This window comes from Centruroides vittatus, unplaced genomic scaffold (assembly GCF_030686945.1).
Source record: "Centruroides vittatus isolate TY-2023 unplaced genomic scaffold, ASM3068694v2 scaffold_450, whole genome shotgun sequence".
Lineage (NCBI taxonomy): Eukaryota > Metazoa > Arthropoda > Arachnida > Scorpiones > Buthidae > Centruroides > Centruroides vittatus.
This window is the reverse complement of record NW_027122709.1, coordinates 749,735-766,312: the sequence shown is the minus strand read 5'-3', so window position 1 is coordinate 766,312 and position 16,578 is coordinate 749,735. Positions and strand designations below refer to the sequence as shown.

At 31.7% G+C, this 16,578-nt stretch overlaps 1 protein-coding gene across 4 annotated transcripts in view; it reads right to left on the bottom strand.

The window, feature by feature from the left end:
- Positions 1 to 6,727: 6,727 nt before the first annotated feature.
- Positions 6,728 to 16,578, bottom strand: part of LOC136989217 (protein Aster-B-like) — a 131,265-nt gene continuing 121,414 nt past the window's right edge. For all 4 annotated transcript variants that reach the window (XM_067287309.1, XM_067287312.1, XM_067287311.1 and 1 more), the window contains 6 exons: positions 16,490 to 16,543; positions 11,675 to 11,830; positions 8,639 to 8,714; positions 8,420 to 8,536; positions 8,227 to 8,347; positions 6,728 to 8,143 (listed from right to left, as the gene is read on the bottom strand). In XM_067287309.1, the coding sequence (XP_067143410.1) occupies positions 8,006 to 8,143; positions 8,227 to 8,347; positions 8,420 to 8,536; positions 8,639 to 8,714; positions 11,675 to 11,830; positions 16,490 to 16,543 (662 nt within the window). In that variant the 3' untranslated portion in view covers positions 6,728 to 8,005. The remainder of the gene's footprint in view (positions 8,144 to 8,226; positions 8,348 to 8,419; positions 8,537 to 8,638; positions 8,715 to 11,674; positions 11,831 to 16,489; positions 16,544 to 16,578) is intronic.

Below are 16,578 nucleotides of genomic sequence, written 5' to 3'. Positions count from 1 at the left end.
CATTTTTCTTTATACAAGATGTTATTCTGCCATATCTTCCTGGGGCAGTGGCAACAATAGTCATATCCTTTCCAAATAACACTTTTGTTAGAAGATAGTATTAATTACAGTACCATTCGCATTATTAACTCCCAATGCTAGCAGACGAGGTCCCTTAGATGAACAACCTATTCCATCATTTATATCGGCGATTCCCAAATGTTTTCGATCCACTGCCCTTTTTGTTCCATAAAGTTATACCCAATGCTCCCTAACCCATTTTCTTTTGTGAGAAAAGCTTTCCTATCAATATGTTCTTACCGTACATTGTTCTCGACACATGAAAACCATGTTTCTTCACACCCATTTTAAAAGAGGAAAGGGAAAGGTCGTCAGTGACTCCAATTTTTGCCTATGGTTACCCCAGGCATACTGCCATTCGGTACAGTGCCTCCCAGATTTGCTCACTACTCACAGGAGGCAGTAGTGCCCACTTTGGAATTGCTGATTTATATCATATTCATCCAAACCATTTTTCCTTTTTCAAGTAGTTCTTGGCAGTGATATTTTTTTCGGGTGCAGTGGAAAGTAGAAGATACTCGGCACTGCACGTCGCTCTAGATACCTCCTTCCATTTATATATTTAAAGTAGCTTCTAGCCATAGGCATCCACGCATCTCTTCTTGTTGCAATTACCCACTTCTTTGTCAACTCTTTGTTTCCAAAAGGAAACCTGCATAACATAGTAAATCAAACATTTGATCAACTGCTTCGTGTAGTTTCTAGTGTTTAAATCACTCGAATGTATTGAGTTGCAACTTTTGCACTAAAATTAAACGTGGAAAGTAATTTGTGACCCTTGTTTCAAATGGCCTGTACAGTTAATAACAAAATAATGCAATGGTACAGCATCACATGGAAGTGTGACAGCATAAATTGCTAAAAATATTAAAATTTAAAAGATTGATATCATGTTAAAAATTACAACTTCTGTCACAATGCATTAAACATGGGTTCGGTGACTAGCGAAACTCGCCTACAAAGTACGAGAGTAGTTCCTAAGGTAAATGCCAAGAAAAACACAATCCCCTTAGTAATAACATGGGACTGTAATCACGAGAATGCAATTTTTGCCCGTCTGCTTCGACTGGTGGCACCGTAATTGGCATCTTTGCCGGTCTGTTACTTAGGGGTGGTTTATTATAATAGTATATGAAATAAAAACCAACGGTCACTGCATGCAGTCTGTATTCCAAACGTGGAAATACAAACTGTACCAATTGGATTCTGTGGCAAAGCACTAAATTTTATAAATTCGTACGTGGGGTTACGGGAAACTTTGTCTGTGCCATTCCAATAACAACATTACTGCTGTTCTAAGTCACATCGAATTAAACATACATTTGGTGAAAAAGACAATTGTAAAATATAGATAGTAATATGAATATAATTCGGTATCTAAGAACTAGTTTTGTAAACCGATGCAATTAACGTTTTTAGTATCTCGACAAATTAGACGACCAGATTTCTTATTACGGACGAGCCATCGACGTGTCGAAAAGAAATGCGCATTATTGGGATATTTCAAAGTAACGTAAAATACAACTTTAAAAGCTTTTGTATTTTAAGCTTTTAATCACGGACCCATTCTTTGTCTCGACTTCCCCTAGGTGTGTACTTAGTCTGAAAAAAAAGAAGTGTAATGTAATATTTTGGAAATAAAACAAATAGTTCAGAAACGTGTTAAATTCCTTACTTCTTATTTACAATGAGTATTTCCTATTGCTACCCGTGCAGTGCAATACATATATTTTCATTGGTATAAAGAGTTTTAAGACATTAATTTAATTGTTGCAGATTAAATTTTAAGCGCACTCTGTCATTTGCTTGCTTACCAGAGAAGTCACGACTACGGATACGTTTCTAAAGTCAAACAAGTGGACCTAAAGCATTAGTTTTGCACCGTGTGCACGATCACATCTCTGAATTTGCTCGGCCAGCGACGTCGATAAAGATAAAATGGCAAAGTGGATTAAATGCAACAACCGCACGTGTGAACATTATTCTGCAGTAAATGCAGCTTCTCGATCAATTACAGTTTATCGTGCCGACTAGTGTTCCGTCGTCTGACCGATTTTAAAATAAATGCGTTTTTAATCACTTTGGTATTTCAAAGACTGCCTTTGTTAATAGATTGAAGACACCGGCGGACGAAAGTCTTACATTACAAAATCAAGTTTTCGGTGAATTGATGTAAAAATTTTAACTATATATTAATGTCAGCATAACTATGTCCACTAACCAGTATGTTGCAGAGTATTAGCGTTGTTTAATTTCTAAGATCTTTGATGTGGTGTGAGAAATGGATTCACCATACCTTTAACTATGCGAGACAATTGGATACGAAGAAAAAAATTTTTTATGCCAGATTTTTATCGAATAAAAGTTTAATTTGGCACTAATAAACTTTTATTGGACAATTGGATTTTGAGTGATTGTGACAATGTTGTCAGCCAACAACTAAAAGACAAGAGGACATCGAATTTACAGTTTACAATTAAAATTATAATTCTCTTCAACCTGTCTAATACGAAAATCTTGTCACTGCAAAATCCTTAAGTTGGATTAATTTAACTTTATGGAATATAAAAACATATTATTTCTGATTACAGATTTATTGATAAGCCAACACAATAGAGGTCTTGTTACTGCTGACTTCTTTTGAAAAAGACATAGTATTATTCTGTAATTGTCAATACTGAATTTTATTTTGTGCAGATTTCATTGACTGGCTCTCTGGCAACAAACATTAACTTCTGCAGTGAAACTTTGAGAGCTATTCTCCAATACAACCAATTCTCTCCAGAATGGATTTTTTGGTTCACGTGACCTATGTATGCAACATCACTTCTACTCGACCGAACAACTGTGTTCTTATGGTACGACAATGAAAAACGTGTCCTTTTAAATGATATGTTCTGCAGATGTAAGGTCTAATGAAGGGATGGGCAAAATATTAATAAATATATCAATTTCCCAATTTAAGAAAGTATGCAGTAAAATTTACTTTTACCAGTATTTTCTACAACTTTATTAGCCAATTTCTTGTACCGTTTACAGACTCGCATGAAAACTAAAACTAGCAGTGACTAATATTCAACCAATTTTTGATATATTACATTCGTATCGGTGACAGAAGTCAATTAAGTGCACTTACGTTAATTTATAATCACATATGAATAAATAATTGTGATTTACCCGCATTCTTTTTTGTGTGCAGCCCGCATCGGTTCAAAAGTTTTAAATGTACCCCTTTTGTAGAAAAAGGTTGCTTATCCCCGGTCTAATGCAGGCTGGTCGATATTGATTTTTCGTCCGAGCTCGTTGCAAACTAAATCTGTGCGATCCTCGTCGATTTGGTGTAATTACACATCATACCCTTTGATGATATGCATGACTGTGCCATGCAATATATATAGCCTACACTCATCCTGGCCGCAAGTTTTCTGAGCTAGGATTTTACATCAACTTTTTAACCAATAATTGCATTAAACTATACAGCGAGCAAAAAAGTATTTGCACACAGGCAATAGTAGTTATTGCAAAAACAACCTAAACTTTTTGATCACCCAGTATTTCTATGCCATGCAAATTCTTGTTTACGTACACACACTGGATGTACTGTAATTCCCATGTACATCACAACAACAAAAAAAAAGGAATACATTTTACCAATGACAGAACAATAATGCATGCATTTCCTACTGCCTGTGGCCACATCTCCCTGGATTTTAAACCTTGTGATTTTGATTGTGGAAACACTTCAAAAGTATGGTCTAAAGAGGACACGTCGAAAATATGGAAATATCAAAAAATAGTATTGCACCGTACAAGGAAAATTGGAGGATCGACTGCAGTCGGCCACCGAACTCGCCGCGCACAGAGTCTGCAGATCGAGGATTGCAGTATCCACGCATTACTAGGATCTTTGTATAGCAAAGTGTCTTTTACAGATAAAATGCTTGTTGCTTGCAGCACGAAAGTGCCACAAAGGCAAGTTTTGAAGCTAACTTTTTATAGAAATGTCCTCCACACCTCCCAACATGTCACTGTACCAGATTTAGATGCATTTGGACTGCTAAATATCTTTCTAGGAGGTGTCAATAGGGGCACTTTACAATCACCCAATAGATTAAACAAAATTCCTACTTTTTATTGTAATCTCAAAATTTTGAAGATAAAATTAATTGGCAATCTTTACACAAAAAAAAGTGTGAAAAAGTTTGTGAAACAATTTAGACTTGTGGCATAGCTTATATACATAAAATACTGTTAATTCTATTATACATTCAATTTGCAAATGTAACATGCACTCTATATTGAACTTATTGCAGCTGCATTTTTATGTATTTAAATGCTAAAATGTTTTTCAAAAAATGCGTTTTATATTATTTGTGAACATAAAGCACTGTAAAGATCTTTGAGTGTATTTATTTATGACTTCATTATCGGGTACGATGGAGGATCTGCACATCAATACAAAATTGTGGTCGAAATTACCTTATGATTGACGTTTTAATAGTGAAATTTCAAGCCAGTATGCACCCGTATGAAATTTACTAGATACATAGTATTACACTGACATATCTGTATGCATGTTCTTTAGCATAGTAGATAATTCTCTGCCGGACATCGTTTGCTCGACTTGCAATGGTTCAAAAGATCACTTAACACATTCCAAAACTAAACCCGAAGCAGAGAAACAAGTAACAAATTTTTTAAAAATTTTAAAAAAATAAAAAACAAAATATAAAAAAGTATATTTTGTTTGTAAAAAATTTTTTAACACGATTATTATTTTTAAAAAAAATTTTCGTTAAGCTTAACATCGACAAAAATTCAACATGGCAGCCGCCCGCAACAGAGAAAAATTCAACACGAGATAAGATTCTGAAGATTATATTAACCTATGACGAATGCTGATTCCAAATCTTTTTGTGAATGAAATTTGACATGCATACTTAACCTTTCAGCAGTGGGAGAGTCAGGTATGGTTCTACCCCTTAGTAGTGGAGAATATACCCGAAAAATTTTTAAAGTATTTTTTCACGCAATTTTTCTCATTTCCGTTTTAGAAAAAGTATTTGTAAACAGTTATGTCTAGTAAAGAAAAGTCTTTTTTTATTGTTACATAATTCATTTTTTATGTGAATTTTTTTTTGCGGTAGTTTTTGGCTAGATTCTGGTGATACCCCCAAAAGAATTTAACGTATATATACGTCCCTCACCACTGCCACATGATCGCCTTCGACATATTATTGTGAATGAAATTTGACATGCATACTTAATCATCCAATATAACTTTGTTTGTGCATATTTAAAATTGTGGAAACAGTGTCTTGTGCTTTTGGCTGAGTGTTCTCTGTATTTGACCATAAGTCATAAAACACTTTCTACATTTATGTTGAAAAATAGTGGTTTTTGCATATGTAATGCTTTGGCACATCAATTCACTATTACCAATCCTATTACAATGAAAATATCGAAATAAGAAAACTATTTACAACACTTACTTTTTTGAATTTTTATACTACACTAAAACTATTAAGAACTTTTGTATGTGTCTTTTACTGCTACTATCACATCTAATAAACATATGTTTAAAATTAGAGGTTCATTTATTTGAGATTCATTTATGAGAAGAAATCAAAATGTGATGCCTCTTTACCTAAGGATTATTAAATTATTATTATTTGTTACATAAAGTGAATGGCCTGAAGCAAGAGTATTCTGACTACACTGTTAAACTATTAAACAGCTGCTGCCACCTGGTGTGCATGTCTCGGTGAAGAAAAGAAAATGACATTCACACAGAGTTCAACTACAGTTAATGAGCAGAAGGATGCAATTTATTTTTTATGGATAACCGGTAAGATACCGTCAGACATTCGTGCAAAATGGTGAAGACTGTCTGGATGTCTCCAATGTCCATAGATGGTGTAAAATGTGCAAAAGTTGCAAATCTGTGATGAATGAGCCTAGTTTTGAGCACTCATTAAGTACTTCTATACTAGAAAAAGTTGCTGCAGCCAAAGACACATTACTAAAAAACACTTTATTCATCTGAAGGTCCCATCCAAATGGTTTGACATTTTTTTTGGTATGGCAATGACATATGGCATTTCTGTACCATAGCTTTCCATTCATAAAGTTAGCATTTGCTGGGTGTCCAGGTAACTGACAGGAATGCAACTGCTGTCAGGATGGTGACATGCTTAAATCATTTGAAACAATATCACTGAGAAAAGAATAAATTCATTGAAAGCATCATCATTGCACATGAGTGATAGATGATGCTGATGTCAAAGCAATGGTATGAAACTGGCTTTATTTGCAAGAAATGGTGTTCTACAGATCCAGAATGTTTAACCTCATCACACACTGGACAAGTGCTTGAACGAGTATGGACCCTATGCAGCACTCAGATTACATATAACTTTTCATATTTAAAAAAAAATTGATACCATTCATTCTGGTAATCCAGCACCATTCTGATTCCATAGATGCCAGATTAACAAACATCTACTACATATAGGCAGCTTTAATAATATAAATGTAATGATTTTGTAAACAATTGCACACTAATGAGAATGCAGATAAATTGAGTTTTCATTTGGTTTATTGTGAAAAGTCCAAGTTGTTGTCACAAATTATAAGTAGAACTCTCTTGTATTAATTAACATAAACATTAAACTTAGACATTAAATTTATTTAACATCACATTTTACATAATTTTTTTATGAAATGAATAAAATAACTTATGTATAAATTTTCCTTCCCCCATTGTACATTACTTATCTAAAAATTAATACTATGTACAATAAAACTGGTTTTTTTTTCACTAAATATCTAAATAATCCCAGTGACATGATTTTCAATTGAACTACTGATTGATATATATATAGATATATACAAAATGAAAGTAATCTTGTAAAACAAAGATATCGTCTATTGACAAAAAATATAAATCTTTGGTTTGTGAAAGTTGTAATTTTTGATTTTTTCAACATCAACCGTCAAACGAACGGATAGAGAGAATCAAATAAATATAACATTCCATTCATTTAACTGTTTTGGTACAAAAAAATTTGTAAAACAAATAACCCAGAAAAAGTACCAATCATCGTTTTTTCAATTAGAATTGAAATTAAAAACAAAACAAAAAAAAAGTATGCCATAAAATGAAAGTAAATACAGTGCTTTCTTTTTGTGCAAATAACAACAGTGAGAAGGTAGATCTCTGAGTAAATAAATAAAAACTGCAAATATTAAAATTTTGGCAAGTTTTATCATGAGCATGTAATAAAATTTTAGTACAGAAATATATTCGTTATATAAGTTAGTGTTAGTGATTATTCTGATTTGCATTAATGCACGCACAGAATGCATGGTCCATTATGTTGCTCTTCAGACTTTAAAAAAATCTCCTAGAACTACAATATGAACACTTGAAGCAACTGACAATTCCATTTTTATAAATAACAAAATACACTGTCGTAGCATCAATTACATATTTATTTGTTGCAGCCAAATACTTTATATGTAATGCTTCCTTATAAATTCCAAATTTTGAGTTAAAAAATTTTTTTAGTGTTGCTTTATTATATTTGTAATTTAAATTCTGTTATGCAGAATCTATAACATAGCAACAAGTTAGATTGTAAATGTTATAATAAATGCTTTATATTTTGGTGCCATTCTATAAAATAAAAGAATCTCTGTAAACATAAATATTACATTCTGTTGGAGCTGCACCAAGAATATATATATATATATATGATACATATATATGTGAAGTTACTAATTTTTAATAATTAGCAGCAGTAATAAATGTTTTATTGAAATAAATTGTACTTTCATTTGGTGTCATTTTATCTTTGATTATGAAAACAGAGATCATTTTAAATTAACCCACTTGTACTATTTTCATGCTATAGACATTTGTTTTTCTGACGTTCGATCTCGATCATTCGCTTTCCTTTTCCGAATCGACCGCGGCAGACTCCGAATTGTGATTGTTATCCACGCTGAGAAAAGCCTTGAAGGTTGCTGCAGAACTATAAGTATCGATGCTGCTCTTTAAATCGGACAGAGAATCTTCGATCTGTAAATAATTAAGTCGTCACACTTTTTATTAATATAAGCAACAAATCGTAAATAAGATATAAATAAAATTTCAGGTCTTACAAGATGTATTAATTTAATTATTTCTCCCAGAGCATCTTGCCATCTCTTTGTTTCTGCCCTGTGAATTGCATCTTGCTGACGAAGTAATTTAATGAAATCTTGCTGCTTCAGTGGTGTCTGACTATTAGAATTCAAGAAAATCTTTTAAAATACAGGACATAACTGCTTAATTTAAAAAAAAACAAATGCTTACTTATCAACTGGAAGGTCTAACCATTCGGCATTGTTATTTGACAGAGCAATGCTCTGATCTTCTAATGACCATAATTTATAGAATAAGAGAACGTTTAAAAGTACTAAAACTACTAGCCTAAAAATAAAAAAAAGTAAATATTAAATATACAGTATATATGTACATATGTATGTATATTAGTCAATACATTTTTAAGTAAATCACAAATGCCATACTTACGTAATTAGTATAACTCTGACAACAAAATCTGGTGTAGAACTTAGCATACCTATATCAAGGCCAGATATACTTGAAGCTACAAATGATAAAAATTCAGTAGTTAAACTGGAGTAAAATTTTTTTTCTGTGATGATAATGACTACAAAAATTGCTAATAGAAAATTTTATATTACTTTAAATCTAAATTTTACTACTAAAATTACACATTTACTACTTTTCATCTAGAAATATACATTTATATTAAAGAATTATTCTTGGCGCACAAATTCTAGTATTAATTATGTAACAGAAAAGCCGACAAGGACTCTTTCTCAACTTTCCCAGTACTCAATGAGAGGTTAAGGGGACAATTAAAGTCGAATAATTTTCAATATACTACTGTTGTTTTTATAAAAAAAATTGTAAATGTGAATAATAAGTAAAATTTATTAGCATCAATGCCCCATATATAGAAATTACCATGCAGTTTCAAATATTCACTCAGTTCTGGGATATAATGCAAAACAGATGCCCTCATATATACACAAAAGTAATTTTTACATTTTTGGGTCTTTCAATGTCTAAACATCATGAAATGCAAAAAGAGCCAAGGTAGGTCAATACTACCGACCATATATCATACTTTCTCTATGTTATATTCCTATAATAGCTGGAAAAGCAAAATATAGGATAATCAATAATATATAAAGATTGCAAATACTTGTATATATTTCTTAAAAACTGTTAACTTGCAAAGGTTTAGCCATATTTATCAAAATTCATCATTGGTGAATCAATAATAGACAATTACAAAAACATGGTTTTCAATGATAGAATAAGTTAAAAAAAATGAAGAAATAAATACAAATTTATTTCTTTATTTTATTTATTATTTAGTGATGGAAAATCATGTTTAGAAAATATTATGATGTAAAATAATAATTAGTTGCTTGGTGATGGTAATGTGTTAAGACTAAGTGATTATTTAATTATTTTAAAGTGAGATCTCTGGTTAGCTTAATCGAAGCAAAACATTTTTACCATTAAAAAGCTCTTGAAGAATGCTTTCCATTGATGTTATAAATTCATAGGAGTGCAATTTAAAATGTGAGAGGAAATACATGTTTTTTCATTTTTTCCAAAAACCCTTGAAGTTCTTAGTGGCACTAGAAAGATAGCTTGTCAGAAAAGCCTTAAAACAAAACCTGAACAAACTCAAAATTGAGCAGACCCAATGTTCCATTTATTTTTGGACATAATGTATATACCATTCGAAGAGAAAACAATTCTGGAACTGAAGAAGAAAAAGTAAAGATTCTTTTAAGTTTATCTTATACAGGGGCATAAGGCTTGAGGGAAGTTAGGATGAAAGTTTTGGAGATCAGAAGGAACTCCAAAATTTCATTGAAAGTTGTAATTAGAAATAATCTTTCTTCTTAAAGAATAGTTTCATATCTTAACTAAAATTAATTATTGGTTATTATTTTCTAGTGACTACCACTGTTTTTAGTCTATTCTAGTCAAGAAACAAAATGGTGATATACTCCAAGAGCTAAAATCCCTACAGCTAAAGCAGTTAACATCAGATACCCATTCCTTCTCTATGAATAGTTTTGCCGAAGCTAAATTCAAAATCATCACTTGTAAATTGTGTATACATTGTGATTCTTCTGTGTAAATAAACAATTTTGTGTATAAAGTTGCAGTTTTATAAGTATAAATGAATCTAGCAATTTCAGAAAAGTTTGCACTTTAACCTTTTCCATGCGGTTAGCTACCGATCGGTATGTATCACGTGACTTCTTTGTTTATCGGTGATGCGAAACGTATTGATCGGTAAAAATCAAAAAATTTGATTAATTTGCATTATATTCGACTTTTCCAGCGATCTTAGCTTTGATTCGTTCTTCTATAGGTTGATTAACTTTGTTTAAGCCAATAAGTATTTTGTTATTACCCCTGGGCCATAAATATTTTGGTAAATACATTCCCCTACCATTCTACAGTAAATCTTCGCAGTTAACTACACAGTTGGCTGAAAACAATCAAAGGGAAACTCCTTTTAAGGTTTTATTGGGTATCTTCTGTCTTTGTTGACATTAGTTTAACTAATCACAGACTTGTGAAAGGAAAAAATTGCCGCAAAAAGCCCCACCTCCAACCTTTTAAGTAAAATGTAAACAATCACAGTAAATTCGCTTTTTAAATTGATTTTTAGCTCTAATTAACTAATTTAATGCACTTAGACATTAAATTAGCTAATTTAACAATATTTAGGTGAGAAAATACGTTTTTAAAACTATCTAACGATAAATATTCCCGGGAAACTCCACCTTCCTATAGTAAGTCTATGGAAGATGTTCGTGCTGTTAATTGGCTTTAAAATTTTTGTCAAATGAATTCATATATATTTTGAATACATTTAATTATTTTACAAAAATAAGAGCGAAGCCGTGTCAGTCGTACAGCTGAACAGCTGACTAATCGGTGTCGTTCAAGATAACAATCGACTACTCTCCCAGCTAAGTAATTAGAGACATAGTGTGAATAATGGCAATAACTTCTCCCCTGCTCTAGGTAGAGAGCTGCGGTTTGTTTTGTTTAAAAGAGGACAGATGTTTCTATCTAATAGATGTACAAAGTTCAGCGATTCCCTGTAAATAAATTTTTTTTTTTGTTCGTAAACTTCAAATTTGTTCGTAAACTTATTATTATTTTAAATATGTATAAAACTAAAAATTATACAATCGTAAACTGTAATATGTTTTTAATCAAACACAAAAAACAGATTGAATATAGCGTGATATTGAAGCGAAATATTGCGATTTAAAAAATTACCCAAAAAACACAAAAATGTGCCGCATAACGAATTCCACCTATTTACTTAATGCTAAAGGTTTTCAGCATGGAAAGGGTTAACACTACAACTACAGTTTTATTTTTATTTCTTGTTAAAATTAAATATTTCATTTTAATTTTCAAGTATTTTAAGTTATTTTTTATCTAAAATACTGATGTACAGATTCAAATTATCTAAAAATTAACCTTAAACTATACCTATTTTGTGAATGGAAGCTTGTTGTTGCAGTTTATGTGGAACATCAGCATGTGCTTCTGTTTTTGCAGCATCTACTTTCATACGTTTACGTCTTCTAGGATGTTTTTTTACTGGCTGTTGACTTGATCGTTCTATTTCCTTGTGTAATGCAGTCTCTGAAAATATAAATCTTTATATTAAATACCAAATAGCTTTTTTAACAAATTATAGTAATCTAGGCAATTAATCCTGAATGCTAGCTTTGAATATATTAACAAAATACAGGGAATTCATATTCATAAAATTCTGTTAACTGTACCAAATCAGTTTATTATCAAATCTTACCAACCAACAGAATTTTAATAATTGTGATTTGTTGAAATTTTTACAATGAATCTAACTTAACTTCTAATATTAATTTTTTTACATCTTGTGTTTTCTCTTAGTAATTAATTTACAGTGGAAACTCAATTAACTGAAGTTGATGGAACTGTAGGGTCTTTCAGATAATCCAGAAATTCATTTATTTTTGTGTTTTGGATATATCTTGCACTATGTATTTAAAGATTCATGAATAATAAACAAAGTAATACAATTACTATATTTAAAGGTAAATAAATTTGTAGAGAGTCAATTCTGACTCATTTTATTTTGTTTAGGGATTATTTTTAAGTTTGTTTTTATTATTTACTTTTGGGATCTTTTATTTTGTTAAGGATAGACTATCACACCTCCCCAAAACAAAATTCTGATATAAAAACAAAACTTACTTTACCCAGACAACTGCCAAAGGTAAATCAAATGCATCATTAACCCAGAAATGAAATCTCATGGGAGACTTCCAAGAGAAGGTAAAAGAATAATCTCCTACCCCAAATTGTCACCAAAATACAGGACTAATTAAAAAGAAAATTATATGAGGGTGAAAACAAGACATGTAAAAGACGATGGCTAGAAGTAAATAACAATGTTAACTGTATGTAGGTAAATATGGTAGGTGTGTATTCATGTAACATCACCATCCCAGCACTATAAGAGATGAACTGAGAACTGATGAGTTAAAGCTAAGGATTGATTGGGGTTGAGACAAAGAAAAAAACAAAGGCTTTTAAATTGGATCTGGTGGATTAGAAGTTTCATATTGGTGATGGTTAGGTGAGTTAGATCGTAAGACCTTTTTGTGAATCTTGTAAATAGTCCATTTTTCTATATTACTGGATTTTTGGCAGAGATAGTTATAAGACTAATTCTAAGTTAATGTTAAGTTCCCAAGCACCTGGAAGTTTTGTACATACTTCTTGTTTTTGGTTTTGGTTAGATAAAGTATTGCTTGAGGTTTTATAACCTGTACACTTCATTTTTTCTAACTTATTTCATGTTTGTTACTATTAACAATTGTAAATAGTCTTTAGACTAATAATAAATTTCTCTTTTGACAAGTAGTCAAGTTTTATTTTGAATTTTACTAACACTAATTGGGTTTTGTTGAATATATTTGTTCATTTTGCCTGTTTGAACGTCCAGGCCTGGCACCAACCAACTCTCAATTTTGTTTTTCATTATGTAACATCATACATTAGGTAATTCCAGGCTTCGAAAAAAATTTTAGACATTACAAATTTACTCAAAATTTAATGTAAGGTTATGTATATGACCAAGTCTTGCAGCACTACAATCAACAGATGATATAGAGTTATAGGGTAAGTTTGATCTGTGTATTTTATTCTATGGTATGTATAGTATAATACTACACACTGTTTTTTTTGTTTGAAAACCATATTCAGTAATTGTTTCCACTGTATTATAATTTTTTTTTAATCAAAATTTGTCTTTCCTGAAAATTTTTCTAATGTGTAATTTATTGATTTTAACAAATATTACGTCTAAACCAGCCATCAAATGATGTTTTAAATACTGGGTGATTGTAATTAAAGAATACATGTTCAGAGATCTCTGTAGAACGAACTATTGGACAAATCCCAACAAAATTTGATATACATACTGTCCTGAGTGTATGATTTTGATTTCCAAGAAAAAATTTTACTTCAAAATTCAGCTGCTGGGGTGAAATTTGACATTGCTGTTCTCTCAATGTATGTATTAAATACATTTTCTAACAAAGTTCAAATATAAAAGGAGTCACAACAGTTCTTCATAATTCTTTGACAAGTGAACAGCCATGGTGTGTAATTTGACTGATCGTGTGTTAATCACCAATTCCACATCTGTATTATATGTAAATTATTGCACTTTGTTTCTTAACTCCTAAAATTTATTAGAAAAGGTACATAATATGCACATTAGTTCTTTAAGCTCTGAAAATTTCTCCTAGAGAGAAAATTGTTTTTAACCCTTTAAACAAAAATCAGTCAAATGAATTTCCTTCAGTTGATTTTGTCTTGAATAGATTAATGTAATTTTGACTGATCTTATGTTTAAAGAGTGTGGGGTTCAGGGGCTGTCAATGATGTGTTATTAAGTATGTTTTAGGTAGAATCCTGCCACCAGGTGTGTTTTACTGGACACACCACCAATTGAGACGAAGTAAATGACTAAGGCACGAGGGTAAGAGCCATTCCGAAGTCCAGAAATGAGCCTCTCAGGAGGAAGAATGCAGAGTCGGATATAACCAATTAAAGGAAATTTATTATAAAAAAAAACCGGAAGTTTAGAACAGAATTACAAAATCCGATTTTTTGGAAATTTGCCTATCTCTATCTATGCAACGAGAGGAGGGGTGCCTAACGGGGGTATTCGAACTACGCAGCTCACAACATACCAGATAAACCAGATATCTTCTCTCGTCTGTTCAGACAGTCTGTTCGTCTCCAAGTTCAGTTTCACTCACTCTCTTGGTCTACTATTGATGCTTACTAATGATGGCTTCTGTTGACCTACCTCTTCTTTTGGTAGCGATGGAGGGGGCAAATGAAGTGGGTCTGACGGTCAAGGCTGCAGATGTTTCTGGTGTCCGTTTGGTCTGATGCTTGTCTATTCTCTCTCTCTCTCTCTGCTGTCACTTTCTGCTTCTACTCTCCACTCTCTCTACTGCTCTGCTGATGCTCTGGACTGTTCTCTCTTGCTGGTCTGATTAGGTTGGAGCTCTTCTTTTTAAACATTTTCAGTATGAGAAAGTTTATCATCGGTGATGATCAATTGGTGGTGTCGTCATTGTGGATGAGAGGGTTTTTTGTTGTTTGTTTATTTGGTAATGACATTGAACTTTTGTAGAGTCATCCTTGCATTGGTGTGACTCATCTTTGCTTTGTGACAGTTCTCATCGTTACTCATTGATTGCTTTGACTAGGTTCTTCATTTAATGAGTAAACATTGTGGAAGTCCGAGCCTTGCCGCGACACTCGGTGCCGTGAGAAAAGGGGGAGAAAGTACGATGTTTCCCTTTTTTATATTTTCAATCCTTTACAGATTAATTTAATCCTCTAATTGCTTCTTCTTCTTTTTCCCTTGGCATGTTGTGAGATTTCTGATAGTTGGATAATAAACCGTTTTATTTTAATTTGTTTATTTAAATCATTTTAGTCGATATTAAAATTTGGAAAAAGGGGAGTCCCTAGATTGGTAAAATAGACGAATTTCCTCTTACACTTTGGTTGTTGTTCAAGACATGGTTAAGGTTTTAACAAAGTTCAAGCGAATACATAGTTAGCAAAAGAAAGTTAATATAAAGTGATTAAACAAAAAATTATTACAAATATCGTAAATAACAGTTCACAAATGCGTACATTGAGGTATTTTTGGAGGGGGTAAATGGTGGTCTTCACAAGAGTTAAGAAGACAGGATCAGTCAAAATTACCTTAATCTATTCTATCTATCTAAGGATCATATTTTGCCACAGTTGTTGAATTTTGAACTAAAAGTTTTACCTTGGAAATTAAAATCATACACCGAGGACAGTATGTATATCAAATTTGGGTGAGATTGCCCAACAGTTCTTTCTACAGAAAGTTTTAAATATCTACTCTTTAATTATGATTCCCTATACATATTGAAGTAAAATCTAATATATAGATATCTCTCTCTTAACAATGTTTAACTTGATGAAGATCCTATAAGATTACAGGTATCCCTTGCTTAATGTGGAATATGATTAATGCACAAAATTAATTGCAGCAATCCCTTTATATAAGCAGCATAAGTTTTAATTTACATGGCTTTACCAGCTGTCTTTACTTAACTTAGATACAATATTTTGATTCATGTGATTTCTGACATACACAGTAGGATTGGGGGATTAACTGCATTAATCAAGGGATACCTGTAAATTATGAGTTGAAAAATTCATCACCACCTGAACCTATTCTGTTTAGATATGTTTAGATCCATAAATATTATTGTGTTACATATAGCAATAGTAATAAGAAATGCTATTTCACATAAAGAAATCCTTTTCATTTTTGGAAATTGTAATCACCTTAAAATTCTCAAATAATTAACAAATTCACTAACAGATTTTGATAACACGAATGATTACTGGTACATGAGTATAACCAAATAATGTGTTTGTAAACAAAGTACTGTACAGTACAATAGCCAGAGCTAGCACTGTATGAAATAATCAGACATAGAAAAACAAGATGATAACAAACAGAAAGCATAATGTTTTCTGTTTGTTATCATCTTGTTTATAGCTTAAAATGTTGCCAAACGTTACTAGAAATATCTTGCACTGAAGCTTAAACATTGATAATTTTGGCCTTCATCACATATTTTTGCTCTGCAAAGAAATTTACTTTTCCAACTTTACAACTTAAAGCACCTTTTCACAGACTGCACCATTGTATTTTATGTTTAAAGTTTACAGAATTTTACTTACCTAAATCTGTACAGAAATCACTTAATCCTTGCATTGCACTTTTTTCTATAAGGGCTAAAAAGAATAACATTTTAATATTTATAACATAA